General features: G+C 38.0%; 5 protein-coding genes across 8 annotated transcripts; 3 read left to right on the top strand and 2 right to left on the bottom strand.

Moving 5' to 3' along the window:
* Nucleotides 1-87: 87 nt before the first annotated feature.
* On the bottom strand, nucleotides 88-10,937 carry LOC660296 (ATP-binding cassette subfamily C member 4). 3 transcript variants are annotated; one of them, XM_015980367.2, is made up of 9 exons: nucleotides 10,885-10,937; nucleotides 4,148-4,283; nucleotides 3,870-4,100; nucleotides 3,394-3,821; nucleotides 1,978-3,355; nucleotides 1,594-1,933; nucleotides 1,393-1,543; nucleotides 1,116-1,346; nucleotides 88-1,068 (listed from the first exon to the last, which is right to left on the bottom strand). In XM_015980367.2, the coding sequence occupies exons 2-9, from the start codon at nucleotides 4,222-4,224 to the stop codon at nucleotides 164-166; spliced, it is 3,741 nt and encodes a 1,246-aa protein (XP_015835853.1). In that variant the 5' UTR covers nucleotides 4,225-4,283; nucleotides 10,885-10,937; the 3' UTR covers nucleotides 88-163. The 3 variants fall into 3 exon arrangements, with proteins under 3 accessions (XP_015835853.1, XP_971632.1, XP_015835852.1); XM_966539.4 differs by lacking the exon at nucleotides 10,885-10,937 and adding an exon at nucleotides 4,930-5,090; XM_015980366.2 differs by lacking the exon at nucleotides 10,885-10,937 and having other exon boundaries at nucleotides 4,148-4,527.
* On the top strand, nucleotides 6,196-7,712 carry LOC660236 (venom protease). The gene is made up of 6 exons (XM_966485.3): nucleotides 6,196-6,444; nucleotides 6,490-6,684; nucleotides 6,741-6,826; nucleotides 6,873-6,985; nucleotides 7,029-7,449; nucleotides 7,498-7,712. The coding sequence occupies exons 1-6, from the start codon at nucleotides 6,378-6,380 to the stop codon at nucleotides 7,672-7,674; spliced, it is 1,059 nt and encodes a 352-aa protein (XP_971578.1). The 5' UTR covers nucleotides 6,196-6,377; the 3' UTR covers nucleotides 7,675-7,712.
* Nucleotides 9,210-10,778, top strand: LOC660175 (serine protease snake). The gene is made up of 6 exons (XM_008195350.3): nucleotides 9,210-9,469; nucleotides 9,516-9,713; nucleotides 9,772-9,860; nucleotides 9,915-10,027; nucleotides 10,074-10,491; nucleotides 10,541-10,778. The coding sequence occupies exons 1-6, from the start codon at nucleotides 9,388-9,390 to the stop codon at nucleotides 10,715-10,717; spliced, it is 1,077 nt and encodes a 358-aa protein (XP_008193572.1). The 5' UTR covers nucleotides 9,210-9,387; the 3' UTR covers nucleotides 10,718-10,778.
* A 777-nt stretch (nucleotides 10,938-11,714) lies between the features above and the next one.
* Nucleotides 11,715-20,863, top strand: LOC660110 (uncharacterized protein). Of its 2 annotated transcripts, none has more exons than XM_008195366.3 (8): nucleotides 11,715-11,838; nucleotides 12,187-12,529; nucleotides 13,001-13,260; nucleotides 13,310-13,513; nucleotides 16,433-17,039; nucleotides 19,271-19,518; nucleotides 19,576-19,844; nucleotides 20,617-20,863. In XM_008195366.3, the coding sequence occupies exons 2-7, from the start codon at nucleotides 12,190-12,192 to the stop codon at nucleotides 19,831-19,833; spliced, it is 1,917 nt and encodes a 638-aa protein (XP_008193588.2). In that variant the 5' UTR covers nucleotides 11,715-11,838; nucleotides 12,187-12,189; the 3' UTR covers nucleotides 19,834-19,844; nucleotides 20,617-20,863. The 2 variants fall into 2 exon arrangements, with proteins under 2 accessions (XP_008193588.2, XP_015835855.1); XM_015980369.2 differs by lacking the exon at nucleotides 11,715-11,838 and adding an exon at nucleotides 11,892-12,136.
* On the bottom strand, nucleotides 20,850-25,544 carry Rubicon (rubicon). Its single transcript, XM_008195349.3, has 8 exons — nucleotides 25,213-25,544; nucleotides 24,209-25,164; nucleotides 22,448-22,752; nucleotides 21,954-22,398; nucleotides 21,616-21,798; nucleotides 21,385-21,567; nucleotides 21,182-21,335; nucleotides 20,850-21,137 (listed from the first exon to the last, which is right to left on the bottom strand). Exons 1-8 carry the CDS (start codon nucleotides 25,390-25,392, stop codon nucleotides 20,928-20,930), a joined length of 2,616 nt encoding a protein of 871 aa, XP_008193571.1. The 5' UTR covers nucleotides 25,393-25,544; the 3' UTR covers nucleotides 20,850-20,927.
* Nucleotides 25,545-25,562: the final 18 nt, after the last annotated feature.

Below are 25,562 nucleotides of genomic sequence, written 5' to 3' on the forward strand. Positions count from 1 at the left end.
TATGTGATCAGGTACATTTTTACGAAAGCAGGTCTGCAAAAAAAAACTAGGTGATGATTTGTTGGGTTTAAGATTTAAACCACCATGTTACTTTAAATTCTTTATTACTGCTAAGTACAAAACTGCTCAGAAATCACATTTACGAAAAACCATAAACCTAAAATTACTTCAACAAGTTGGCTTGCTGAATCATCTTGTAGAAAAATCCGTCTTGATTGCTAAGCAAAACACTGGGACTATCAAACTCCACGATTTCTCCCTTATCCACAACCATTACTCTGTCGGAATACATAACAGTATGCAGTCTATGCGCGATGGTCAAAACCGTGCAAGACGCGAAATTCTCCTGGATAATCGAGTAGATCATCACATCCGTCTCGGGATCCACGTTCGCTGTCGCTTCATCCAGAATGATAATTTTGCACTTGCTGATGATCGCCCGCGCCAAGCAAATCAGTTGCCTTTGCCCAGAGCTGTAATTGGACCCACTTTCGGTTATTTCATAGTCCAGACTTGTAACCAAAGTCTTCAAATTCGCGGTCGTGACCGCCTTCCAAATCTCCTCGTCCGTGTGGAGGCCGATTGGATCAATATTGCTGCGGATTGTCCCGCTGAACAAAACGGGATCCTGAGGGATAATGGCGATGTTCGACCGCAGAAAATCCAAAGAGAGGGTTTTAATATCGACGTCGTCTATGGCAATTGCCCCTTCGCATCGGTACAAGCGGAAGAGAGTCGAAATCAGCGAGCTTTTCCCAGCACCTGTGCGTCCAACAATGCCGATTTTCTCGCGCGGATTTATCGCAAAAGTGATGTCTTTCAAGACAAATTCTTTCGACTTGCCGTACGTTAAGTTAACCCTCTGGTAGGTGATTTTGCCACCTGTGGGCCAGTCGTCCAACACCTGGCCAGCTCGGTTTTCCGTCTCCACGTTTGCGTATTCTAGGACTCTCTCCACTGAAGTCATGTAGTTCTCTAGCTCTGCCCACTGTCTTATCGCCCACTGGAGCAGGCCGGTCAAGCCAAGGGCCTGCGTTATGGCCAAAGTGACGTTCCCAGGCAGGGAATCTGTAATTATAACCATTAGTTTAGTAAGCAACCTTGAAAACTTCTACCTGATCTCGTAATTAAGAGCCAGGTTATTATAATGGCCATGAAGAGGCTACAGATCATGTCTGCGAAATAGGCAAATGCTCGTGCTGTGCACTGCATCATGTAGAAGGTTGAAGTGTAAAGGTCCTGGTGTTTGTCGAACTCTTCTCGCAGAATGTCCTCAGTGCGGTAGGCCCTAATTATAGTGAGGCCTTCCAAAGAGGCATTCAGATGCCCAATGAATGGACTACGTGCTAAGAGAGAAGTTTTAGCAACAATTATAATTTTTTTAGTGCTCACTTGCTGATTCCAGTCTTTTGAGACTTCTCCCAGTTGGCAAATAATATTTCCTCAGGATGAAAAGTAAAGCAGCCATGATACAAATGGGGATGATGAACAAAGCTCTGACTATTAGAATCAAAATTAAGACGCCACTGATGAAGCAAATCATCTAAAATATTCCAAATTTGGCTGGAGTTTGATTGCTGTAAGTCAACTTACCCGAAAGCATTCATAGAGAGTGTGGGGTAAAATCTCGTCAATCATTGCAAGGTCTTTGGAAAAGCGGTTCAAAATATTCCCGATGTAGTGCAAGTCGAAAAATTTCATTGTGGCGTTGACCACCGACAAGGCCATTGCTTTGTGAAGGGCAACTGAGGCCCGCGTGGCAAACGCAAAAAGGGCGAACGCCCTTAAGAGCAACAGCACTGTGGAAGTGATAATAGCAGCGGTATACATGTTGATAACTTTGGTGTTTTTCCTAATCAGGGTGTGATATTCGGTTTCGGAAATGTTGGAAGCGTTGAACTTGTAGTCCGATATGTTTTGTTGCAAGTTAATCCTGAAACCATTGAACAATACAACATAAAAAAGCGGGCAAATTACCAGTTCTTGACACAGTTCTCTGAAAAAATACTCGCACTTTGGGCCGAAACAAACAGTAGGATTATCAAAAACAAAACGAACAGTGAGCCGCCATGTGTGAAGTACTTTCGGTAAACTCCAAAATCGACCTTCCCCTCTTTCTTCTGCTCACTGTAGATGTTGTGTTTCGGTTTGTCTATTAGTTTGGTGTCTTCGCGTGACTCGTCGTTTTCCAGCACGATGTTGTCGATAATATCGTCTTCGACACCTTTGTCGTCTTCACGGACCAGTTCTTCGATTTCTTCGTCGCGTATTTCGGACGGTTTCAAACACGATTTTACGGTACCACCTTCCATAATGACCACACAATCACCGTCTTTGATTTGGCGCTCGTTGTGCGAAATCATAACAACGATTTTGTCCTTGAGGAACGTCTTGACACACTCCCTGAAGACGTACTCCTGGACTTGAGTATCCAGAGACGACAAACAGTCGTCTAGTAAGTAAATATCGCTGTCGCAGTACACAGCTCTGGCCAGACTGATCCTGGCTTGCTGGCCTTTGCTCAAATTCATTCCGCGGTCGTCCACGATGGTACTGTCCCCCTTTTCGAAAGTGTCAAAGTCTTGCTCCAAGGCACACACTTGGAGGACTTTATTGTACCGCTCTGGGTTGTATTTCTGGCCGAATAGAATGTTTTGGCGGATGGACGACGGGAACAGCCACGGTTCCTCCGAGGCATACGACACGGTGCCGTGAATGGTCAGACTCCCGGCACAAGTGGGGTAATCCCGGAGGATGGTCTTCAAGAGCGAGCTTTTGCCACCTCCGAGCTTGCCGGTAATAAAATTCAAGCCGGACTTGAACGTCAGGTTAACATTGTGCAAGATCGGGATTTTGTTGACTTCAACAGCGACCTGTTTTAATTCGATTATGGGTTTTGAGTCTGACTCGGTGCTCGTTTGCGGTTGCTCGTCAGCTGTGAGAAATTTGCGAATTCGGTTGACAGAAGCGATCAGTTCGGCCGTTTGGGCGATTCCTATTGGGATGGAAATCGTGACTGAGGAGCGTAATATGTGCAAACAGCCGTTCAAGAACACGGCCACTTCGGCCGTGAAGTAGTTCCCCATTTGGATGTACGTTATCACGATGATGTAGAAAGTGACGCTGATGACCAAGCCACCGATGACCAGGGACGTGGCTTTGGAGAAAAAAATTTGCTTGACTTTTGTCACTTCCTTTTCGCGGGCTTTGGAGATTTTCTCGCCGAAAAAGCGCTCCCAAGTGTACATTTTGATGGTTTTTATGGCGGAGAGGATCTCTTGAGTCAGTTGGATCCGCTGATCGGTCACTTTGCTGGCTTTGAGTCTCAGGGTCGTGGTCAGTTTCCCAAACAGAACTGAATCAAATTAATATTTACCGCTAGTTTTGACTCACCTTGCAAGGGTATTATCAGCACTAGGAAGAGAACTCCGGCCAAAGCCGCCACTCCGATTTTCTTATACATCATCCAGGATGTCAACACAAGGAGTATCAAACTGATCCACATGTCGTTCATGAAAATTATCGCATTTTCGAAATTTGTCACGTCTTTTGTGACAAGTGTTACGATTTTTCCCACACTTGTCGCAGACAATGACGAAGAAGTTAATTTTAAAGACTTGCGGTAGATGAGGGAGCAGAAAGCCGTCTTGATACGGACTCCTAGCTCCATAATATGGAACATGTAATTGTGGCCATAGGTGGTGTTAATGATGTTTATCGCGATCAAAACACAAGCGTAATAAATGGCATCCGCTCTTGTAAGTTTGGTGGACGAAGTGAAATACGAGACGAACTTCCCTAAAGCATTTGGTTGAATCGCTCTGAAAGCATTTAATTAAACTAGAATTCCCGATTAAAGGAAATAATACAAAACACAAATCTTCATCCCTAACTGGATGAAGCCCAGAAAGAGATAATATTTGCCATAACAGGCCCATAAGAGCCGATACACTGACGGGTTCTTCCGTTTCTGTTCCTTCGCCCACTGTTCTTCTAACGTATCTCCCAGTTTCGATGATCTAAATTTATGCAAAACCTCGTAAACGTCTTCTTCGACGAAATCATTTTTGTAGCCCTTTTTGAGCAAGTCGTGCGTGAAGCTTGAAAATTCAAAATTCAGCGATTAGTTGAACAAGTGAGTACTTACAAAAAAGTGATCAGTGAGAACAAATTTGCTTTTTCTTTGGGGTTTGTTCGCTTTTTCTGGTCCACACCATGATACATTTTAGAGGGTCACTGATGTACCACCATGTGTGGTTCACACCTGATCCAATATATCTAATCTAGAATAAATAATAGGAACGCCTGTGATCTAGAGACGGACAGTGCGAAATCGGTGCATTAATCTAAGGTAAATATTGAAACACTTTGATTCTCAGAAATTTCATGGAGGAATTTTGTATTATTTGGGGATTTATTAATTCCGGCGTTACACAATCTAATGTGATAGCGAATGATAGCGTAATTGTTCCTACTTTCAATATTATCTTCATTTTTGAAATCAGATTAGACAACTATTTCATTATCTTCAAAAATATCTGCCAGGTTGTTTACATACTTATATTTTTTTAATCACTACAAAATAAATCTTGAGCAATCTTACCAATTTAATTAAATTTCTTGTTAGAATGACCTCTGTTATTCTGAAATAAAATTCGCCAAATAACAAATGATTTTTTGAAAATTTTTGAAATTTCTTAATTGTAGTACCTACATTTTTTGAAAAAAAATAAGGCAAGGCTTATCTTAAAAAATTTGTGGCTAATCACCAAAACTCCACCCAGGCAACACAGAAAACATTGTACGATAATGGCATCATTGTTAATTTTATTGCTAAGTGAGTTAAAATAATTTACTTACTCGTAATACAATTTATTATTTATTTAATTGTGGATAATAATAAATCGGAGAAACACTAAGTTACCTTACCCCCTGTTTTGTCGTTTTGCGCAAATTTTTTCGCCAAATATTTAAAATGAAACGTCGCTTGGACTAAACACAATGATTATCAACCGCAAACTGCATTTTTTATGAAGTTCTTGAATGTAACTTAAAAAGGCTCCTTCCACGGCGCATTCTTGGCGAGAACAGGATTTCCTGCAGTACATAAGCGTCCCTAGGAACATTTTAAAGTGTACCTACATTTGCATATTATTTGGTTTAAGCGATTCAACAGTGGGGACAATGTTAATGCAAATAAGCTCCTACCGATAATTTGAAGGTCGGCATTGACATCTTCACGTGCAAATGTTTGATTTTATGATATATTGTTGTTGGGTTTGTTACAAAACACCAAAAATATTGTTTGTTTGGGATTCCCACAATTACCAATGTTTATGAGGGATTATCTAAAGATCCATCTTAGGGTAAAGGTCAAGTATGTTACAATTTTTATTGCAATAATTAAACATTTTCCTTGTCCCATTTTTATTAAATGTTTTCTACTCATCGCAAATTTAATTTGCAATTCAAGCATTGTCCATACTAGACAGGTGTCCGTTTTGGGTTTTATTTACTTTTAAGGATTTGAAATTGCAAAAAAACACACCGTATTCGGAGAACATCATCTACCTACGCTAAAATATTTTATTTTTCCTTTGGAATGCGAGTTTAGATTTAACGACCATTTACAAGTGATAATAAAACAAAACACGACCTTGATTTTCATTTAAAAATGATTTCCACGTTAGAAATGTCGAGATGCATAATAATTCAATGATTAATTATTATCGGCCAGGCGAAACCACATCACAGTTGGACCTAGGTACAGTGGAAATGGAGAGTAACAGTAGTGTTTTTAAAGTTGCATAACAATATAACGAGTGATCTTAAAAGTTGTACCTTTCTTATAATAAATTATAAAAAAAATATTATTATTTAACTAGTATTTTGAAGCTATTTAATTTAAAAAAAGTAAAAACTTTAATTTTTATTTTGTTATACGTAGTATATTCTACATATACATTTCGAGTAATTCGAGTCACAATGTTTTATCAAAATTTTATAAAATCAAAATTTGGGAAAATTATATTGTTTAAGTTAATAAGTTTAAAACAGCGACATGTTTTAGTTTTAAGTCAAGCACATTTGCATGACCAGCTTCGTAAGAATTTGCGTTTTATTACGAAAATGTAAATCAACCTGTTAAAATAAATTTTCCATTTTTTTATACCTATGTTTAAATCAAATTGAAAAATAGTATGTCAGTCAAATCACATACTTGCTCTTATATTTTTAAGAGCCTAAATATTAAATGAACAGCAACAAAAATACAGTAATTTGAATAGCTGTTAGCAAGTTGTCGTGGAATGATTATTAGGTTGTAAACCTGTTCTTCGTATTTTTATTTATCATACAAGAACCGCAAACAAACCATCATGGATCTCTTAGTGTTAACGTGGTTTTTCTCTCTGCTCTTAACTTGTAGTACTTTACAGTACGAAGGTAAGTAAATTTGTTAGTTTCCAAGTTTCTTCATTTTATTTTGAGGTGAGAAATGTGCTGTCCCAACTACAAACGAAAGTGGGGTCTGCATTAGTGTACACAGTTGCGAATATGCAAGACAACTTTTAAAAGAAGGTGGAAATCCCCAGTTCTGTGGGTTTAAAGGAAACGATGCTTTGGTTTGTTGTCCTGTTAATCAACGGTTGGTAACTAAAACTTCTGGTGAAAAAAGTCGCAAACGTAATTAAATTTCTTCAATTTGACTGTTAAAAATATTTAACCAAATTTGGTTTTAGTGTGTTCAAGACAATATGACAAGAAATGGGTCTATTACGCGATAGATTTGGGCAAAAAAGCACTGTCGAAGGAATTTCCTCACATGGTACAAACATGCCTCTAGTTCAAAAATTACTCAATTATAATTTCAGGCAGCGATTGGTTACGGTGACAACATTGCAAGCATTGTGTGGTTGTGTGGAGGGACTTTAATCAGCCAACAGTTCATCCTAACGGCCGCTCATTGTCTCTTCTCTCGGGACTTGTTAGTAATTTAAAAAAAATTCAATTTCAAACATAATTTCCAGCGGACCGGCCACTTGGGTGCGTATTGGCGACCTAGACCTCAAGAACGACACAGAAGATGCTGACCCTAACGATCTCCGAATTATAAAAACTTTTGCCCATCCGAAATACAAGTCCAGTTCGCATTACCACGACATTGCTTTACTCCAGTTAGAAAAGAACGTTACTTTCGGAAGTTACTACAAGCCTGCATGCTTGCACCTTGACAACTCTGTGCCCACCTCACTTGAGGCCATTGGATGGGGCAAAGTCGGGGTTTTTGGTGACCCCAGTAGCCACCTTATGAAAGTCGGTTTGGAAGTAGTGAATTACCAAACGTGTGCAAAACGGTACTCCGATGTGTCGAAAACGAAACTGAAGGATGGGATTGTGGATGGGCTGCAGTTATGTGCAGGGGATGTTATCGGGGGAGATACTTGTCCTGTGAGAACTAACGGTTGGGTAATTTTCGATGTTTGTTCAATTTTTTAGGGTGATTCAGGTGGACCGCTCCATTATAGGTTTAATGAGACTGACGATATGGTGAAGCATTTTGTTGTGGTTGGTGTCACATCGTTTGGTAAAGGATGCGGGGGAGAAAACAGCATTGGGGTCTATACCAGGGTCTCGGGGTACATTGACTGGATCGAAAGTATTGTCTGGCCATAGTAAAAATAAATGATTTTTGAATAAAGTTTTAAATACAACACGTGTTTACGACTCTTAATGCCTTTGGTCAAGTCAAGCAAAAATGTGTCTAGACTAACAATTTAAAAATGAAACAATCAAAGTGATAAAATGCCAAAAATAAAAATAATTAAGTACTTACGGCACACACTGGTATTTCCTTGTGAAAGACAAGTAAAAAAATTGTGAAATATATACGATTAATATGCATAAAAATAACATTTATTTTGACGATAACTAATAAGCAAGTAAAATAAAATTCATAATATGCATGAGATGAGTAAAAATTACAAGGCACACTTATCGCTATTTGCACGTGTTCCTAAATAGTCAGGATAAATACAATGTAAGCTAATGGTGCCATTTCCGAAAATTAGTCTGCTATTTTTTGTCTTTATGACTAAAATTATTACTGGTAGATTGATATAAATATGATGTCTATGTTTAAAGGAAATCTAATTCCCTACAGCTTTTCCTTACACCTCTTTCGCTATTGATAATATTTGTGCTACGACGTAGAAAAAAGTTTACAATAATGTAATGTTTCCTTATTTTGGTTTTTCGTTGTTAAAATTATTTAATTCTTTTATACCTTTCGTAAAATTTGTTTTCAGTTAACAAACACGTTTGTAGATTGCAAATGTAAGACAATAAGTAAGGAAAGTAAAATTTTCATTGAATAATTACGCGTTCTTTAATGAAATTTTCTATTCAATTCATGGAAACAAATGTTTTCTTTCCGTCTTTTTGGAATGGAGGGGCTAAAAGTACGTTATGTCGTTAGGAACAATTTATTTAGGAATTATTTAATGTTAAATATTTAATGTTATGTCATTTCTTGGCCAAATTAAATCGAAGAGAGGTGGAGTCAAGTGCGATTTTTTGCTGAGACACAGGCACCTACCGTTTCTACGATGTTATTGGTTGACCCTTTTTTGCGGTCGAGGATTTACCGTTTGTTTTGCCTACTTGCACCATTTTGTGGCAACAACAAACCTATAAATGGAGTATGCTTCCCTTTTAAGCTCTTATTTTAGTTTTCTGTCGCCAAATTTATTTAATTATTTTGAAAATGATATTTCGAGAGTTTAGCACAATTTTTTTGGGGCGAAAACAACACTTTCTCGATTAATTTCACTGAAACTGGCTGGAAAATCACGAAATTTGATTCGAATTGATGTTACTTTGGCTTGTTTGAGGTGATTTAGGCAATTTTGGAGAGAATTTTTTTTAAAAACAAGCCGAAAAACCTCTGAATCCCAAAAGCTAAATATAAACATACAAATAAATCATGTTCAGTTATTTTTCCTACTGATCTTTAACTAAAACTACATGATGACCTAAATCCATTTTTTAAATCCTTTTAGAAATTATTTTTTTAAACCTGAGTATCCTAAAATTTGGACTTTGTTGGTGAACCGAAAGATGTACTAACGTTAGCATTTCTCTAAAATATTTAGCTCCAGAGATATCAAGGGAAAAACAATTAAAAAAACACACACCATGGCCGAAAGATGTCGAAGGTAAATGCCTTGAAAAATCGTTCGTAAACCTGTTCTCATTTGTGTTAAGACTGTATTACTTCCTTAAGAAATTGTAAAGTAATTCTTCATTAAAGAGCAAAACCAGAACTTGAAGCAATTTATTTTCGTACAACTGGATCACCTTTACATTATACTTGCTTGACACATTTAAATGAATCACAAACACAGCGTTATGGTTTTCTTAGTGTTATTTTTCTCGTTATTTTTAACAAGCAATGCTTTACTAGACGAAGGTAGGTTTAATTTGGCTTTAACTAACTTTCTTCATATTATTTTGAGGTGAGAGTTGTGTTGTTCCCACTACGAAAGAAAATGGGGTCTGTATCAGTGTACACAACTGCGAACATGCAAAACAACTTCTAAAACAAGGTGTAAATCCCCAATTTTGCGGGTTTAAAGGAAGCAACGTCTTAGTCTGTTGTCCTGTTAGCCAACGTGTGGTGGCCAGGCGCCAGTCTGGTGAAAAAAGTCGCCAACGTGAGAGAAATTTAATTTGTAGTACGAAATAAATTTGGAAATTGAAATTGTATTTCAGAATGCTTAAAACTTTACGCAAAAAAGGACTTGACTTTGCCTATCATATTTTTAGGGACAAAAGCCAAATCCAACGAATTCCCACACATGGTAAAAAAATGTTGCGCCTAGCGCCCAAGTGACTTAAAATAATTTATATTTTAGGCAGCGATTGGTTACGGTGACAAAAACACAACCATTTCCTGGTTGTGTGGGGGCAGTTTGATCAGCGAACGGTTTATCCTAACGGCCGCTCATTGTCTCTTCTCGCAAGACTTGTTAGTATTTTCGATTTTTTCCCCCAATTTGTGAAAATATTTTCAGCGGACCTGCAACCTGGGTCCGTATCGGCGACTTAGATTTGAAAAACGACACCGACGGTCCTAACCCTAACATTCCAATCGTCAAAACTTTCGCCCATCCCAAATACAAGTCCAGCTCTCATTACCACGATATTGGTTTGATCAAGTTGGACGCAAGTGTTACTTTTCAAAGTTATTCCGATCCTGCGTGTTTACACACTGATGCCTCTGTTCCTGTAACACTTGAGGCTATAGGATGGGGCAGTGTCGGGTATTTCGGCGACCAAAGTAGCCACCTTTTGAAAGTCGGTTTGAAACTAGTGAGTTACCAGAAGTGTGCCAAAAGATACGCGAATGCGTCAAAAAGGAAACTGAAGGATGGTATTGTGGATGAGTGGCAGCTGTGTGCAGGAGATGCTCTGGGGGGAGATACGTGTCCGGTGAGAATAACTAACTAAAGTCGCACTTTAATGTCATTTACTTCTCTAGGGTGATTCTGGAGGACCTCTCCATTATATTGCAAATGAAACAGAAGAAATGTTCAGCCATTTTGTTGTGGCAGGAGTTACTTCCTTTGGTAAAGGGTGTGGAGTAGAAAACAGCATTGGGGTTTACACACGAGTGGCGGCGTATATTGATTGGATCGAAAGTATTGTCTGGCCATAGTAAAAAAAATGACTTTTTCTGTATTCAGAATTTTGATAAATAAAATATCAAATATGTAAAACTTGTCTATTACTGATCCTGACCTCTCTGTATTTCGTAAAGTGGTTACAATTTTTAAATAAAGCAGTGAAAAAGGCACAAATACATAAAAATAGGTATCTACTCACGTAATAAAACACTGGCTAGTTCCTTGTGGAAGAGAAGTGTTTAAAAAGGTAAAAAGATTGTAGTGAAGTATTTATTATACGATTAATATGAATAAAAATAACATTTATTTCAACGATAACTGTAATAATCAAAATGAAATTCATATGTATGAATTGATTAAGGGTTACAAAGTACACTTATCGCTACTTACACATGTAAATAGTCAGGTTTACTACAATGTAAGCTAATGGTGCCATTCCCGAAAATTAATCTGTTATTTTGTTAACAACAAAGCTATAAAAATGTTGATAGCATAACACGTTTTAAAAAATACCAAAAATTGTTTAATATTTTATTTAGAATTTTCAGAAAGCACAAAGTTTCTTCATTAATTAAGAAATAACTTAAAGTATTTAAACTTGTATATTTCAAAAAAATATGTGTAAAAGTCATTGCTTGACGCACAAGTGAACCGGCAACAGATGAAAAGATAAAATTAGTCGCGGAGCATAAGTTTAATCCTTTGTTGTACGTATCTTCTCGTAAATAACTATAAACAGTTTAGTTGTAGTAATAACAACAGCCATAAACGTGATCTCAACTTTTGATCTAAACTTTCAGACAAAAAAACATTTATTTCATGTAAACTAGCTCTAGTATTGTCTATTTTTTTAATTTGGATTAATTTCAAAGAGATTCTTTCGCCGCAGTATTTCTTGACTTGATACGCTTCAGCATCTTTAATTCTTGACGAAAGTCATTCAAATTCTTTTAAGAACGGCCTCGTACATCACTTCCACGTTAAATTATGTCTACAACACGATGGGAGGAAAATAAATAGAAACGCTACATCAGTCTGTTACGAAGTGGCGAGGCGTTGAGACGCCGGGCGTCACAAAAATATTCAGTGTCGCGTTCGTCCGTGAGCAAAACAAAACCGATGACTAGCAAATTTTTCACCATTTGAAGGCAAGGTGAGATTTGGTCTTGATTCCGACCCAAAATTTTTATTTATTGGGGTCCACCATCTGCCACAATTTTATTTTTAAAACCCTCCTTAACGGGGTCAAGTTCAGCACTGTTTTGGGTCTAACACCGAACCGAAATTCACTTTGACAGTCGGAAAATATTAGATGCAGATGTTCGTGCAAATGGGCCGCGAAACTGTCGCTAAAGCCAGTTTTTAATTCTCAGTCAAGTGTTAATAAACTCAAGTCAACCCTCTATCAATAACTCTATTTCTAGATTTAAGTGCGCTGGAACTCTGAGCTTGTAAAAGTTGGGGCAAGAATAGATTCGCAATTTTAAATAAATGATTGCAGATTATGTTGGAACTAGACAGAATGTCGTATATTTTCGGAAGCTTCGCTCGCCGCCGCCAAAGCCAGGAGGTGTCTTCGGCCAAACGGCGTTCAATCGAGCCCAAAATCAGCCACGACCGCTCCAAGTCCACCCCCCACACCCCCAAGAAAGCCGCCCCCGGCAGCCCCCGCGCCAAGAGCATCTGCAACGTGGTCGTGGACGACGCCAAGTTCAAATGCCCGATGTGTCGCCGATTGTTCGCGGAGCCCAAGGTTCTGCCCTGCCTCCACACCTTCTGCCTCCGATGTCTGCAGGAACTGGAGGCCAACGACTACTCGAATTGGGCCGGAGACGACTCTGACGGTACGTTGGAGGGCTTCTGTGGCGATTTAGACACTTGTTTGGTTTCGCAACCTTCGCAATGCTCACCTACACACTTGTATGAAGTGTGACTCAACCAGGCCTGAAATAAGCTTCAGGGATTCATGAAACGGCGGAAATTGAGGAAACTGTGCGTTGATTTGTTTACAGATGGTATTTACGACTTGTCGATTTAAATACGCAGTCGAGGAAGAGAAAATCTCTGGGTTTGTTTTGAAATTGTAACGGAATGTTACATAATAAGGTCGTTTGGCTCAAGATTCGGTAATATTTAAATTGAAACAGACGGGTTAATGTTTAAATCGGGGACGTTTATTTTGGGGGATCTTTGAACAACAGAATCTGATCGTTTTGAGCTGTCCCACGAGGATGTTCACAATTTATTATTGCAAAAAAAAAGATATATTCCTATGACAGTCATTAATTTAACACCTCCATTTGCTGTCTATTTAGAATCTGCCAACACCTCTGAGTCGCGCAAAGGCTCGGGTTCCGGTGGCTCCGGTTATGTGAGCGACAAAAACAACCGCAGCTGTTCCCCCACGCCTGTCAAGCGGATTTGTTGCCCCACGTGTGGGGCACGAGCGGAAGTGCCTTTCGGGGGTGTGACCTGCTACCCTCCCAACTACCTCCTCCAGCACCGGATGGTCTTGGCCACACTCAACGCTCAAAGCACCCATCTTCTCTGTGATCTTTGCACTTCCGACGTTTCGGTACTTGCGATTTTGCCAAGTTAGCGTAAAACTTAGGCTTTGTTCATAGGCGACAGCCCGATGCATGGACTGTGCTTTAAGTTTTTGTGACCACTGTGAAGAGGTGCATCTGCGACAGAAGGCGGCGAATGGTCACGAAGTTTTGTCGCTGGAGGAAGCCAGAAGGAAAGGGATTACGAAGGTGCGGAGGCAAATCATGTGTGTGAAGCACCCGGAGCTCGAATTGACGCTGTTTTGCTCCACCTGTTGCCAGGTAAGCGGCTTTTTTCTTCCGGGGTGTTAAGTGAAATGTTACTTCCAAGGATTAAGAACAAATAAAATTTAGTTGAAGGCGTAAGACAGCAGGGTTTTATCCGATATGACATGCCATGTGTTAAATAGGCAACTGATTAGTACCACATGTTTCAGGCTCTTACTAACATATTAATTAATCAAAACATCGTAATAGATTAGTGGTGAGAGCAGTTGAGTGGTTCCTAAGCGTAACAAAAGCTATTAGCTACCTGTGTCTATTTTTCTTTCTAAATTGTCTAACGAATCTATTCGCTGTAATAAAACGGCAGTTTATATTTTTCTTTGTGTAAAGTGGGACATCAATTTATTTTTGACTATAAAATTGTATTTTTAAGTTGAGTACGCAAACACACAAACAGAAACTCATTTGTTGCGATTAAATATAAACTTTAAGAGTGCGTGCATCGTTAGATCTACGATCTAAATTTCAGACAGCGTGGCGCAGCAAAATAAATAGAAATACATACCAAGAGAAGATTTATCTCTGCGGTTTTTATTTTTAAATTTGTGTAATTATGTTTCCAAAAACTTTGGTTTATAATGGATTTTGATCAAGCCAAAACATCTCGAAATTTCAGGCTTCAGGTTCACTTTTTATTATTTTGTAATAATATTTTTGAAAAACTTACAAATTGTGGTAGAGGAAACAGGAAATGTAGACATCCTGCTGCCACTGCACACACACAAAGTTCGTATACGATGGTATAGTATTAGTTCGTAGTAAAATGAAAATTACTGCACAAGTATGAATGAAACATGGACCGATAACTGCCTCTGGCTATCGGAATCCCCAAATAATGAAGAAAATTTTTATCATTTTGATAAATATTGCGCAAGCGTGTTCTGAAAGTTTATCACGTATTCCAGGGGGTTAATGCAGTCGGTTTGTTTTAGGCAGTAATTACTAAGGAAAAATAAGTCAAGTGCACCGAGCGTGTTAATGCTCCTGTTAATGTACACCAGTACAATTTTTTGTCAAGATGTAATTTGTCTTTACAATAAAAACACACAGCTGTGGATCTTTAAATACACAACGACTAAAATGCTCACTTAACGGTTAATACAAATAATTATTTTTAAATCTGAAGTTATGGTTTTCTAATTGCTTTCGGCGTTCCTTGTTTCATCTGTCTCTGAAAATGTCTAAAATATCAAAGGTCGGCACTGCTTTCCATAAAAACAATACAGACTCAATAATCCAGATGCACAAATAAATCTACGTTTAAAGAGACCTCAAAAGGGAACCCGACATTTACAGAACTTTAAATCTCTGTCACTGGCAACCCTTTTGCTTTATTTTAACTGCATTAGGAATTCTTCTGCCTGGCTTTTAGTAAACCGCGCACCGTAAACATCCTTTTCAAGAACAAAAATTGTAAATATGGACCTAAATCTTGTTTCACAATAATTGTAAAATAGAACAAGTAGGTAAACATTTTTTATGAGTAAATGTCACAGGTAAAAGGTTTACCTTTTGGATTAACTTCCCCTCATTATCTATAACTTTTACTCCTTTACAATATAATATATTATTTGAAAATAATGTAAAAATTAAAATACGTTATAACAAATTCATTACTCACTATGTCCAACGTGCAATAAAAATGTTATCACTTTTAAGCTTAAGTAGGTACGTATGTAACACAAGAAAATTGTCTGTACACTAAAATATCTTGTGAATACTTTTAATTAGTCTTTTTCAGTTTTAATGAAACGATCAAACATCGTTTTTGCTGTTAACAATAACTTTTAATTTTAATAAATATTTTAATAAATACTAAATATAAAAATACTTGTACAGTCACCCAAAATGAAAACTACGCCTCTATAAACAAATGCCTATCGTGCATTTTTGAATCAAGTAGGTACTTATTTATTTTACAAGATTTGATCAAAAAATGTCTAAAATCCACAAAATTAATCAAGATTAGTAGTATTTTGACAAAACATGCGTATTTATCACTCGATTTCGTAGGTTTTTCGGGAAAAATTTCGTTAAGAATAGGCTGAAAAATGACAAAATTTGATCGAACAAAATTATTCTTCCTTTTTTCAAATTTTTAGACACGTTTTTAAATTTATTACCTAAATAAACCCAGCACAAACACAAAATACAAAAATATTTTTCAATTCTTTGTTTTTAATTCTGTTTTGTTATTTCCTAGACAAAATGAAATGTTTCGCAGTGTTTGTTTATTATGCGGCAACACTGAAATTTATTTTGCATCAAACGCATAAGTTAGACTTTCCCACTCCTATTTTTTCTACAATAAAGGTTTTTACTATTAATTAATTAAATTTGCAAAGAAATTAAACATAATATTTATTTGACCTTTTTGTTAAACCGAAAAGAAAAATTAGACCAATAATAATATTGTTCCCTAACTTATTAGCACATTGATGAGACAGAAAGCTAATTACTTTCAGAAAGAATCGCATTAAATTTCTATTTTTTTTATTAGATAATTCCTATTTTTCTAATAAAGACGATCGTTAACAGTGAAACAAATTCAAGACGAATCATTAGAAACAAAATTGCCAAATATTTCTGTTTTGTTTAAATTACTTGAATTTAATTGGGTGGAGCCAGCCCGAAAGCCAATCTGAGTCATGCCCCTTCAACGCGCTCAACCAATAAAAACGCAAAGATAATGCATAGACAAAAAACTTCAAAGCGAATGTATTGGTCGATCATCACAAGCCGTTTACAAAATGGTTTCGAGAACAAAACTGTTAATATTTCATATAATAAAAATTATTTTGCTTTAATTTGCATTAATTTTTTGTCTTCAGGAGAGAAAAAAGTGATTTGTTTTTTCCTTCATAAGATAAAATGCCAATTTTGTTCGCTTTTAAACCTGAAATTCATTTCTTCCAGGTAATATGTTCTGACTGCGCCCCCTTTTCCCACAAAGGCCACCCGTGCGAGCCCATTTCCCGCGCCATCAAGGCCCACCTCACCGACCTGCGGCTGGCCGCCTCCAGAGCCAAGTCCATCGCGGAGCAATCGGCTCTGGCAGCCAACCGCCTCCACGCCACCTCCAAGAAAATCGAGACCCAGTGCAGTAAAGTCCAGATGGAGATCGAAGAATTCATCGACAAGTACATCAAATCCGTGGAGGAACATCGCAAGAAGCTGCTGCAGCAGGTGATTCAGACGCGCACCGAAAAACTGCAAGAGATCGGGAAGTGCAAGACGATGCTGCACAAGCGAGTGCGGGAAGCAAGAGACGTGGCGTTTTTCCTGGACGAATTGTTGAGTGATGGAACGGATGTGGAAGTTATGAGTTTCTTGAAACCGGTGATGACTAAAATTGATAAGTGTGGGAAGCGGGATGTCGGGAAAGTGACGGATTTGAGTTTGACGGGGAGTTTGCTGTTTTTGCCGGAAGAGGTGGTGCAGTATTCGCAGGACTGTTGCCCCTTGTATGGGGTGGTCACCACGCAGACGGTGGCCCCCAGTCACTGTGTTATCAGCACGGAAGGTAAGATATGTAACTGGGTAATGGAAGGAATCTTAATCGAAGTCGATTTTATTTTCCGCAGATTGTTTATCGATAAAGCCCGAATAATTAACAAATTTAAGAGAAAATAGTTTGAACAGTTAAACTAAACAAAAGCAATCAATAAAAATAGAAAGTAGAAAAAATAGTATATTGCACTCATTTTATAATTGTGGCACTCATTCTATTGAAACACTCCTTCGTCGTGCTTCAAAACCATTCGTGCCACAATAGAACTCGTATAATTATATACTATTAGTTGTAGAAACTCCAAATTAATTTTACTTCACTACTTTTGTTTCCATAATAAATTATTTTTAAAATAAGCTAAGTAAATACCATTGCAGTTCGTTAGAATAATTCGTTCATAAAAAAGATTTACACAAACTTCTACATTTATTTTTGTTTATTGTGTAAAACCACAACCTTGTTGCAAAAAGAAAACAAATTAAGTGCTTGTACGTTTGATAAAGATGAAAATTAGGTTTCCAAAAATAGAATATAATTAAGAAATAATTCTACAAAGAGATCAAAAGTCCTTCTATCAAATAGATGCACTAGCTGTCCTCTTCAAAAGTTTTTTTATCATTGTGAACTATGTATTTTAAAATCGTGTTTAGGTATTGTAATAAAAAAACTTAGTTCTTTCCTCTGGTGTTTCTGAATTTCGAAAAAATTTTACAAGTCCAAAATTTGAAGGTAATTGTATTAATAAAATCACCAATAGGCAATAATTGAAAAACTGAGTGTAGCTTTACTAGTTCTTGCTCTGACTAATAAATTAAAGGTGAGGTGGAGACTCGCTCGTCTTCTTAGAATTTATGGACAATAAAAGTCTCCAAACTGAGTTACCTATTATTTTAGTTTGTAGTTCGTCATGGATGATTGCCAACTTTTATCTTTTGCTTACACTAAAGTTTCCTTCAAAAATCAAGTCAGAGAAACGTCTCGAGCTCATTCCCCTACTTTGCCATTCTGGCGAAAATTCTTTCTCCTACAAAAATTTAAAATAGCAGTCGAGTCGGCCTAACTGCTCGTTAAATAGCAGAAAACAGATTAACGTTCCACCTCGACCCCCTGACGTTTATTCTTGTACCGTGTACTATAAAAATGAAATATTTTTACGTAAAACGTGACATGACATTTGTGCCAGGTTTTGGAAATACACTACAAGAAAAATTTCAACCCCCTCCTTTATTAAGCTTCCACCTCGACCCCCATTCCCTACTGACGTTTATTCTTGTACTGTGTACTATAAAAATGAAATATTTTTACGTAAAACGCGATATGACATGTGTGCTAAATCACAAGAAAAAAATTTCAACCCCCTCCTTTATTAAGCTCAATTAAGCACTCAATTAATAAAACGAGCAATTTGCGGTTGTGGCGCCGCCCAATAAATCTTCCCTTCAGCAACCGCACGAAATTGATTACCCCGGCGAGCCATAAAATGTGTAACATTTTGTTTAAATTAACGTGCATCAACCCTAGATATCATGCGTCGGTTTATTTTTATACAAGCGTGAGCTTCCACGGACACGCTCCATTTGAAAAGAGACATGGTTTCTGTAATAATTACATGGTCCTAGTCTAAATTGCTGCTTTTAATGGAGAAAAAGCAAACGAGTGATATCCGGCTGTTTGACACACCATTTTTCACGATCGCTCTCGGTTTATAAGACGTCGCGACGAATTAGCCGCCGTGTCAAAACATGAGTAGGTAACATTTCTTACGGTTATTTTTAGAGCCGTTCCGACACTCGGAGCTAATGATAAATATTGATCCATTAATATGATTCACCGAAATGACGGAAGTTTGAGACTAAACACGGAGAAAAATCCGAGATTAGGGGCGTACTGAGTGTATGTGTTTATTTCAGGATTTGTGCTCTCAGAATGCTAAGAATAAAATTTTTGTGCGATTTGAAAACATATTTTTTGCCAACGGGCGCACTAATCAATCTCTATTTAGTATTTCCGGCAGCTGTGGGAGATTTACTGCGTCCAACATCAGACGAAATCTCTAGGGAGTTCCAGTATGAAAATGTCGAATTTTTTTTTATTATATTTTAACAAAATTCCCCTTACGTAAATTAAAAAGCGGGTTAATAAGTAAAAGCCTTGTGGGCCGAGCAGAAACTGAGTAATTCTATTCTAATAAGTAGGTATTATTAATTTTTTGTGTAAGATTTAATTTCTGTTCTTTATTCCAGGTTTGTCCAACTTACGTGTTGGCAAAAAGACGGACCTCCTCCTCGAGACCCGCGACCACACCGACACGAAACTGGACCGCGGAGGCGAGCAAGTCTCCGCCGAAATCCGGTACCGGGACGCCGGAGTTTCCCGCTTCCTCCAGGTTGACATCGAAGACCGTCGCGACGGCACTTACGCCATCTCGTTCGTGCCCGACGTCGCCGGAAAACTCGTCTTCAGTATCAGCATCAAAGGCCAACCGATCAAAGTATTAACAAAAAGTAATAAGTCACTGATGTTAGAATCAAATTTTGGAAATTTGTAGGACAGTCCCTTTCCGATCACCGTTCGGACGCTGAAACCACACCACGGAACGTTCCACTGCTGCAGCTTCTGCTCCAGCGGTGGCAGCAAAGAGGCGACGTGTGGGTGCGAGGGCAGGATGCCGGGAGGGTACAAAGGCTGCGGTCATGGACACGAGGGGCATCCGGGGCGCAGGCACTGGTCCTGCTGCGGAAACGTCCTGGAGCATTCGGAGTGCTCGAAGCCGGGGAATCACTCGCATTATCAGTTTACTTTGTAGAAGGCGCAAGTGTAAGTGTATTTTCGTTCCAGCAACGTTTTTTAACAAAATTTTGCAAAATAATTGATGTGATTTAATGTGCTATATTTTCAACCACTCTTACGAAGTTTTGAACCCTAACATTTTATTTAAAAATCAAAAAAATGTATAACGAACCCTCTTTTCAATTAATAATTTGCTATTCTAGTAAAACATGCAAAACCTTCTTAATTTAGATTTGTTTTGTCAATTATATCTAAACATGTTTTGAAAAGATGCTCCAAAATAAATATTTGTCTGGTTCAAAAACCAACTATTCAGCGATTGAAAGAGGCTAAAATAACATCATTTTCGACCTAATTAAGTAACTTTTTATCTAGTATTCCAAAGAAAACTTAAATTTTTGTTTAAGGATTTACCTTTTTGTTTATTTTGCGAAACGTTATTAGCTGAAAATCGTGCTACTTTTCCACCCGGTTTTGCGAAGTTTTTTGCCATTTTTATTGAAATGACAGCAATTTTGAAATAATTTGGTAATTTTTAAATTAATTGTTTGGAAAATTTTGCAAAATAACTGCTTCCGTGGTGAAAGAAATAGGTACTAAAACGCCGGAAAAAGGCAAAAATGATGTCTTTGTTAATGTTTTATTACAAAAACTGATCGAAAAAATTAGGAATTTGGACGATTTGAAGCATTTATTTATTGTGTGTAGTGATTTTTTATGTTTAAGACATTTCAAAACATTTTCTGTGGACTTTCCAGCGAAGAAGTGTTAGAAAACTCAACTTATTTTTTTCTATTAGATCGTGCAGAATTGCCCGGAATGGCCCAACAAAGATGGATGGACTCGTCAAGTTTTGTTAAAGATGCGGCAAAACAGACTATTACTTTTTAGTTAGTAACTATGACATGTAATTTATTTTTTCTGTGTTAAAATTTAGTCAAATTTTTTGATTAATTATCGTGACTCATTCCGCAAAAGTGGTCTGTTTTAATGTACGTTGTATGTATTATTTTGTGGATAATAAAACGCAAGTTGTTCGAAAAATATATATTAAATAATCTCATACACAATTGCACTTTATAAAAAATTGTCTAACGAATAAATACACAATTAAAAATTGTCGTGTGAACTATTCCCTATACTTTCCCTACGTTTGCTAATTCTCAAGCATTTGTTACATGGTTTATCACTAGGGTTCCAACAACTAATATGATAGCAGGTCCCACATTGATTACATCGGCTGACTTTACGCATCTGCCACGGAAATATGACTTCAGGGGCATTGCAAATTTCACAGATAAACCCCCTCGCTACACACAACTGAAACAAAAAATTAAATCAAGTTTTGCAACTAATTAACTTACTTTACACTCCGAAGTGTGTCTACAGCACACCTCGATTAAATATTTCAGCCTAAGTTTCATATCACCGTTTCTAACATTGACTAGATCCTCCATGGAATAAACTTCAGGGTCGGTCAAAAGGTACGATTTTTCTTGTTCTAATCTCTCCCGAATTCTAAACAAACAATCGTCACTTCCCTCAAACACCTCACACAAATACTTACGATTCGGCAAATCTACAAGCAAAAATAAAGTCTTTCAAGTAGAATAAACCCAAGCGGAATCGTCGACACAACTGGAGATTTTTCGACATCTTCCAGATGTGTTTGTTCAGTTCGAAGACTCGGAATAAGGGATCGGAATACATTTGTTCTAGAAGTCGATACGAGAAGGAGGAAACTGGATATCTACAATTTTTTTCGGTGAGAGTGGGCATATTTTTGGGGCGGCTTTACCTCGTAAAATCCCACTTTTGGATAACACGCCCCGGTATTAACGCCAGTTGGTTGGTGTGACACCCTGTGCAGAAATAGCGACCCAAGTAGTCGCAGTAGCGGTACCTGGAGGCGTACTGCTGCGCCACTTTCATGCTACAGCCAGCGCATCGGTAGTTTTGCTTCGCAATCAGGGTTTTTCTCCTGAATTTATTAATTTGTTATAGCGCGCAAAAAATATTTAAGAGACAAGTTATTTACATTATACGTGCGGTAGGTATTTCAATAAAATAATGTACTCTCAGTATTAATTCTTTTTTGTGCGGTCTCTGAAAGCTGAAAATTTCCCAACTACTTACGTAGGTGGCGGATGTATCGTGAAGATGATCTGGGGCCTGGGCGGTGCCCATTCCTGTGTCCCCCTCAGCAGCGTAGAAGTCGTCTCGGAATCGTCCGGACTCACTGGCCAACTCTTTGGCAGCGGTAGCAGAGCTTGGGGAGCATCTTCTTCGGACACCAACCACTCCAAATCGGACGCTCGTGGCAACTGCTTTTCATTGAACTTGCTAATGAGCGACAAGGCGACACCTTCTGCTGAAAACACATCAGAAGCACCGTCTGGTGCCCCACGTGGCCGTTTCAAAACATCGGCTTCCGAATACAACGACGCCATCGACGCCGAAAGCCCGTGGTCTTCCGAAAGATTCGAAGCTTCGTCTATGTCGAAGTCCTCCACTTCGTCGGAGCTGGCGCTTTCGGAGAGGGTGTCGGGCGTGGTGGAGCAGGGGCTCACGGTGGTGGCGGCTTAAAAACTTGTTTTTATTTCCACGAAAAATTATTATTACGTTATTACTGTCAGTTCGTCCGTCGCTTAATAAAGATTCCGACCAGACTTTTTTTTGTTTTTCGACCATTTTTTCGCGTCGCCGTAACCGAATTCGTTGCTTTAAATCCATGATTTCTGGATCACTGTCGTCGAATTGGTCGTCGGTTAGTTTGAAATCGCGACGACATCGGATTTGTTCCATCGCTGAAATGATGGCTTCAGAGATGCTGAAATGGGCGTTTTCGCGATCCAGTTCGGCGTTTGCTCGAGCGAACTGACTGGACGTCAGGAAGGAGAGCAAACTCTGGCCCTTTACCGGCCTTGGAAAATACCTAAAAATAAGTAGTTTTCGATGTTTATTTTTCCTTTCAATGGCCCCTCGAAAAAAAAATACAGATGGCGTACAATTAATTTTATTAAATTTTTAGTACGAAAAAAGGGAGTCATAGTTATTCAGATGAACAGCGTAGCTGAATACACATTTCCAAATATACAGAAAAAAACACTAGAATATACCGAAAATTCCTTGTAAAGTGTCGAGAGTACACAAAGATACACAGAAAAGTGGAACGGCGCGAATAAAAAAAAATTTGGTGAAAAGACGCACTTTTTACTAAAGTTATGAGTTTTATTATAATATTTGAAATGTTTCTTTACAGCAGAAGATATAGTGTAATTTGTTCTACTCAAAATAATGCATCAACTAGCATTTTAACTGCAAGAGACAATAAAGATAATTAACGTACTTTATTATTTTATTTTTTATTTTTACGATTAACCATTTTTTTGGAGAATAAATTCCGAATTTATTTAGGGACAAGAATCAGCTCCCTGTGTAATTATTTTTGTGAACATAAGTTTCGCTCAAATAAAAAATAAGTTGTTGAATCTGTACCAAAGATTTAGCGATCAATAAATACAGAAAAAAAGTAAGTGTTCAATATTCGTAGAATCTCAGTAAATGCATTCAAACAATAAAGAATAATAAACAAAGATAAAAGGAATACACAAAGACACAAACAGTATACATACAAAAACACGAACACAGTTTAAAGGTAAAATGAATACACAACGTATAAGTATAACATAAACAGAATTTAATAATTGAAAAAAATAAAAAAATGTCTGTTTTATCAGTGTATCTTTTGGAATAACGAAATTATAAATAATAAAAGTTTTCGCTAAAACCACAGTTGTGTCTAAAATTTTATTTGCTCAAGAAATAAGTTTCAATGATTGTTCCTTAAAAATGCACCTCGAGCTATCTCAAAAAAAAACGTGAACAAGTCGTAACAAAAATAAATACATCAGACAATACAACAAATATAAATCTCCCAGATTACGAATATATTTTTTGTTATTTCATTTTATCCATATTCTTGTATAATTATTGTTAGTCGTTTTATTTTATTCAGTTTGTTACTTACGTCGCGAATAGACACCTCGTAAATTGCGGTTTGAAAGATACAATTTCGCGAGTTCGCGGTTAGTGTGTGCTACTAGAAAGCATTTTCATGGAGAAAAAGAGAAAACAATCAGGATTAAAGGGTAAGTCAGTAATACTTTCTTTTTAGAAAAATTACATTAAATTTGTGAAATATTCAACTAATTTAATAGCACATTATTCTAATTTTATTCTCTTTTATTTCAGTAAGTCCGTTGAAGAAGATGATGCGATGGACTTGCTACAAACTGTAGCAGAAGATGCCATCAAGGTAAGTGAATTTTTTTCTATTTATTGTCAAAGTGAGGTATAGAAAAGTAGAACATTTGCGTCAAAATACGAACCCCGTGGCCATGGGAAGTACACTCATGCCCCCGTCCTCAATAAAAGACTTTTTGGGGGCTTTCCTGTAGTCCTTCTCCCCCGGCAAAGGCAAAAAACTGTCAACAAGTCTCGGAGAATGAGCCAAATTTCTTGTCTCAGGCAACGACTTAGTCGAGAGATTCATCAAATCCTCATTCCCCATAGCGCCGCCGCTACTCTGGGAGCTGCTCAAAGGCGGCGTGTGCTCAATAATATCACAATTGTTTATAATCACATGCCTCGTCTCTTTCTTCGCCTTTGAAAAGCCCTTCTTCAAATTCGACTTCCTTACTTTGGGATACTGCATCGACTTATAATCTATTTTTAAAGCACTAGTTGAAATTTTTTTGGTATAGAGTGGCGTGGACGGAGTGGTTTTACTCTGTGTGAACATTTGTTTGCTCTTGATTTTGAAAGAGTCTGACCGCAGACTGGGCATACTATGCCACGGTTTCAACTTGCCCCTTATCACGGGGGTCTTAGTTGGGGGCCCTTTTGGCTTCTTGTCACCCCCTGAGTAGTCTTTTTTGAAATGGTCGTCGGGGTAAGAGGAGCAACGGCGGTGCATTTTGTGAAATTCCTTAGCGTTGGCTTCGAGAAGGAAGAGACAGGGGTTGATTTCCGACATGAGACTAGCCTGGTTTCTCTCCACCGCCCTCAAGCAGATGAGGGCCGCTTCCGCGTACTTTTCCTGACTCAAAAACGCGTATTCTTGGTAGCATTTCAGCAAGTGTGTCTTGTCGGAAAGCAGCCATGACAATTTCTGCGACAAAGAGTGGTTTTCTAGGCTTCGGTACAGCCAAATCGAAGCTTTATCGTCTTTGAGATTCTGGGGCAAGTGCGGCTTGTACTCGCAGTCAATGGAAAAATACGATTTAGAATTTTCGGGTTGTAACCACTCCAATCCTTGAATAAAGTCGAAATAACTCGTAGACTCCTGGAAATGACGCGTCACAAAAGTGAGGTTGGTCGCCCCCTGACTTACAATTCCAGGAGATTTGCACCCGTGTTTGAATATTTTCTCCACGGAGCAGTGCAGACGGTTCAAACCACCGTAAATTGACCACACGTTAGCCACTTGAGACACCAACAGCCCCTCAACTGTGTTTTTTAAGTCGCGTAATAGTTGCTGGTGTTTTTGCACGTACGGGTCCGAGTCGGACATTTTAGGGGGCTACTTCCAAGCACTGGTTTAAAACGGCAATTAAAAAATGTACGCGTGTTAATGGATTAGAATTAATCATGATGTTAGATCAACAAATCCTCCCACGATTCTGACAGCTGTCATTTCTCGTTTGTCAGACGTCAGCATCAGCTGTCATTCGTAAAAAACAT

This window comes from Tribolium castaneum, chromosome 5 (assembly GCF_031307605.1).
Source record: "Tribolium castaneum strain GA2 chromosome 5, icTriCast1.1, whole genome shotgun sequence".
Taxonomy (NCBI): Eukaryota; Metazoa; Arthropoda; class Insecta; order Coleoptera; family Tenebrionidae; genus Tribolium; species Tribolium castaneum.

Coding starts and splice junctions, on each gene's coding strand:
- Rubicon (XM_008195349.3), bottom strand. CDS start 25,392: ATGTCCGACTCGGACCCGTACGTGCAAAAACACCAGCAACTATTACGC. Junction 21,568..21,615: donor CAAAAGTGGGATTTTACGAG/GTAAAGCCGCCC, acceptor AAAAAATTGTAG/ATATCCAGTTTCCTCCTTCT. Junction 21,138..21,181: donor GACACACTTCGGAGTGTAAA/GTAAGTTAATTA, acceptor TTTTTGTTTCAG/TTGTGTGTAGCGAGGGGGTT.
- LOC660175 (XM_008195350.3), top strand. CDS start 9,388: ATGAATCACAAACACAGCGTTATGGTTTTCTTAGTGTTATTTTTCTCG. Junction 9,470..9,515: donor CAATGCTTTACTAGACGAAG/GTAGGTTTAATT, acceptor TATTATTTTGAG/GTGAGAGTTGTGTTGTTCCC. Junction 9,861..9,914: donor CCAACGAATTCCCACACATG/GTAAAAAAATGT, acceptor TTTATATTTTAG/GCAGCGATTGGTTACGGTGA.
- LOC660296 (XM_015980367.2), bottom strand. CDS start 4,224: ATGTATCATGGTGTGGACCAGAAAAAGCGAACAAACCCCAAAGAAAAA. Junction 4,101..4,147: donor TTCTCACTGATCACTTTTTT/GTAAGTACTCAC, acceptor TGAATTTTCAAG/CTTCACGCACGACTTGCTCA. Junction 3,356..3,393: donor GCTGATAATACCCTTGCAAG/GTGAGTCAAAAC, acceptor AATTTGATTCAG/TTCTGTTTGGGAAACTGACC.
- LOC660236 (XM_966485.3), top strand. CDS start 6,378: ATGGATCTCTTAGTGTTAACGTGGTTTTTCTCTCTGCTCTTAACTTGT. Junction 6,685..6,740: donor TGGTGAAAAAAGTCGCAAAC/GTAATTAAATTT, acceptor ATTTGGTTTTAG/TGTGTTCAAGACAATATGAC. Junction 6,986..7,028: donor TGTCTCTTCTCTCGGGACTT/GTTAGTAATTTA, acceptor CATAATTTCCAG/CGGACCGGCCACTTGGGTGC.
- LOC660110 (XM_008195366.3), top strand. CDS start 12,190: ATGTTGGAACTAGACAGAATGTCGTATATTTTCGGAAGCTTCGCTCGC. Junction 13,261..13,309: donor TTTGCACTTCCGACGTTTCG/GTACTTGCGATT, acceptor CTTTGTTCATAG/GCGACAGCCCGATGCATGGA. Junction 13,514..16,432: donor TTTGCTCCACCTGTTGCCAG/GTAAGCGGCTTT, acceptor CATTTCTTCCAG/GTAATATGTTCTGACTGCGC.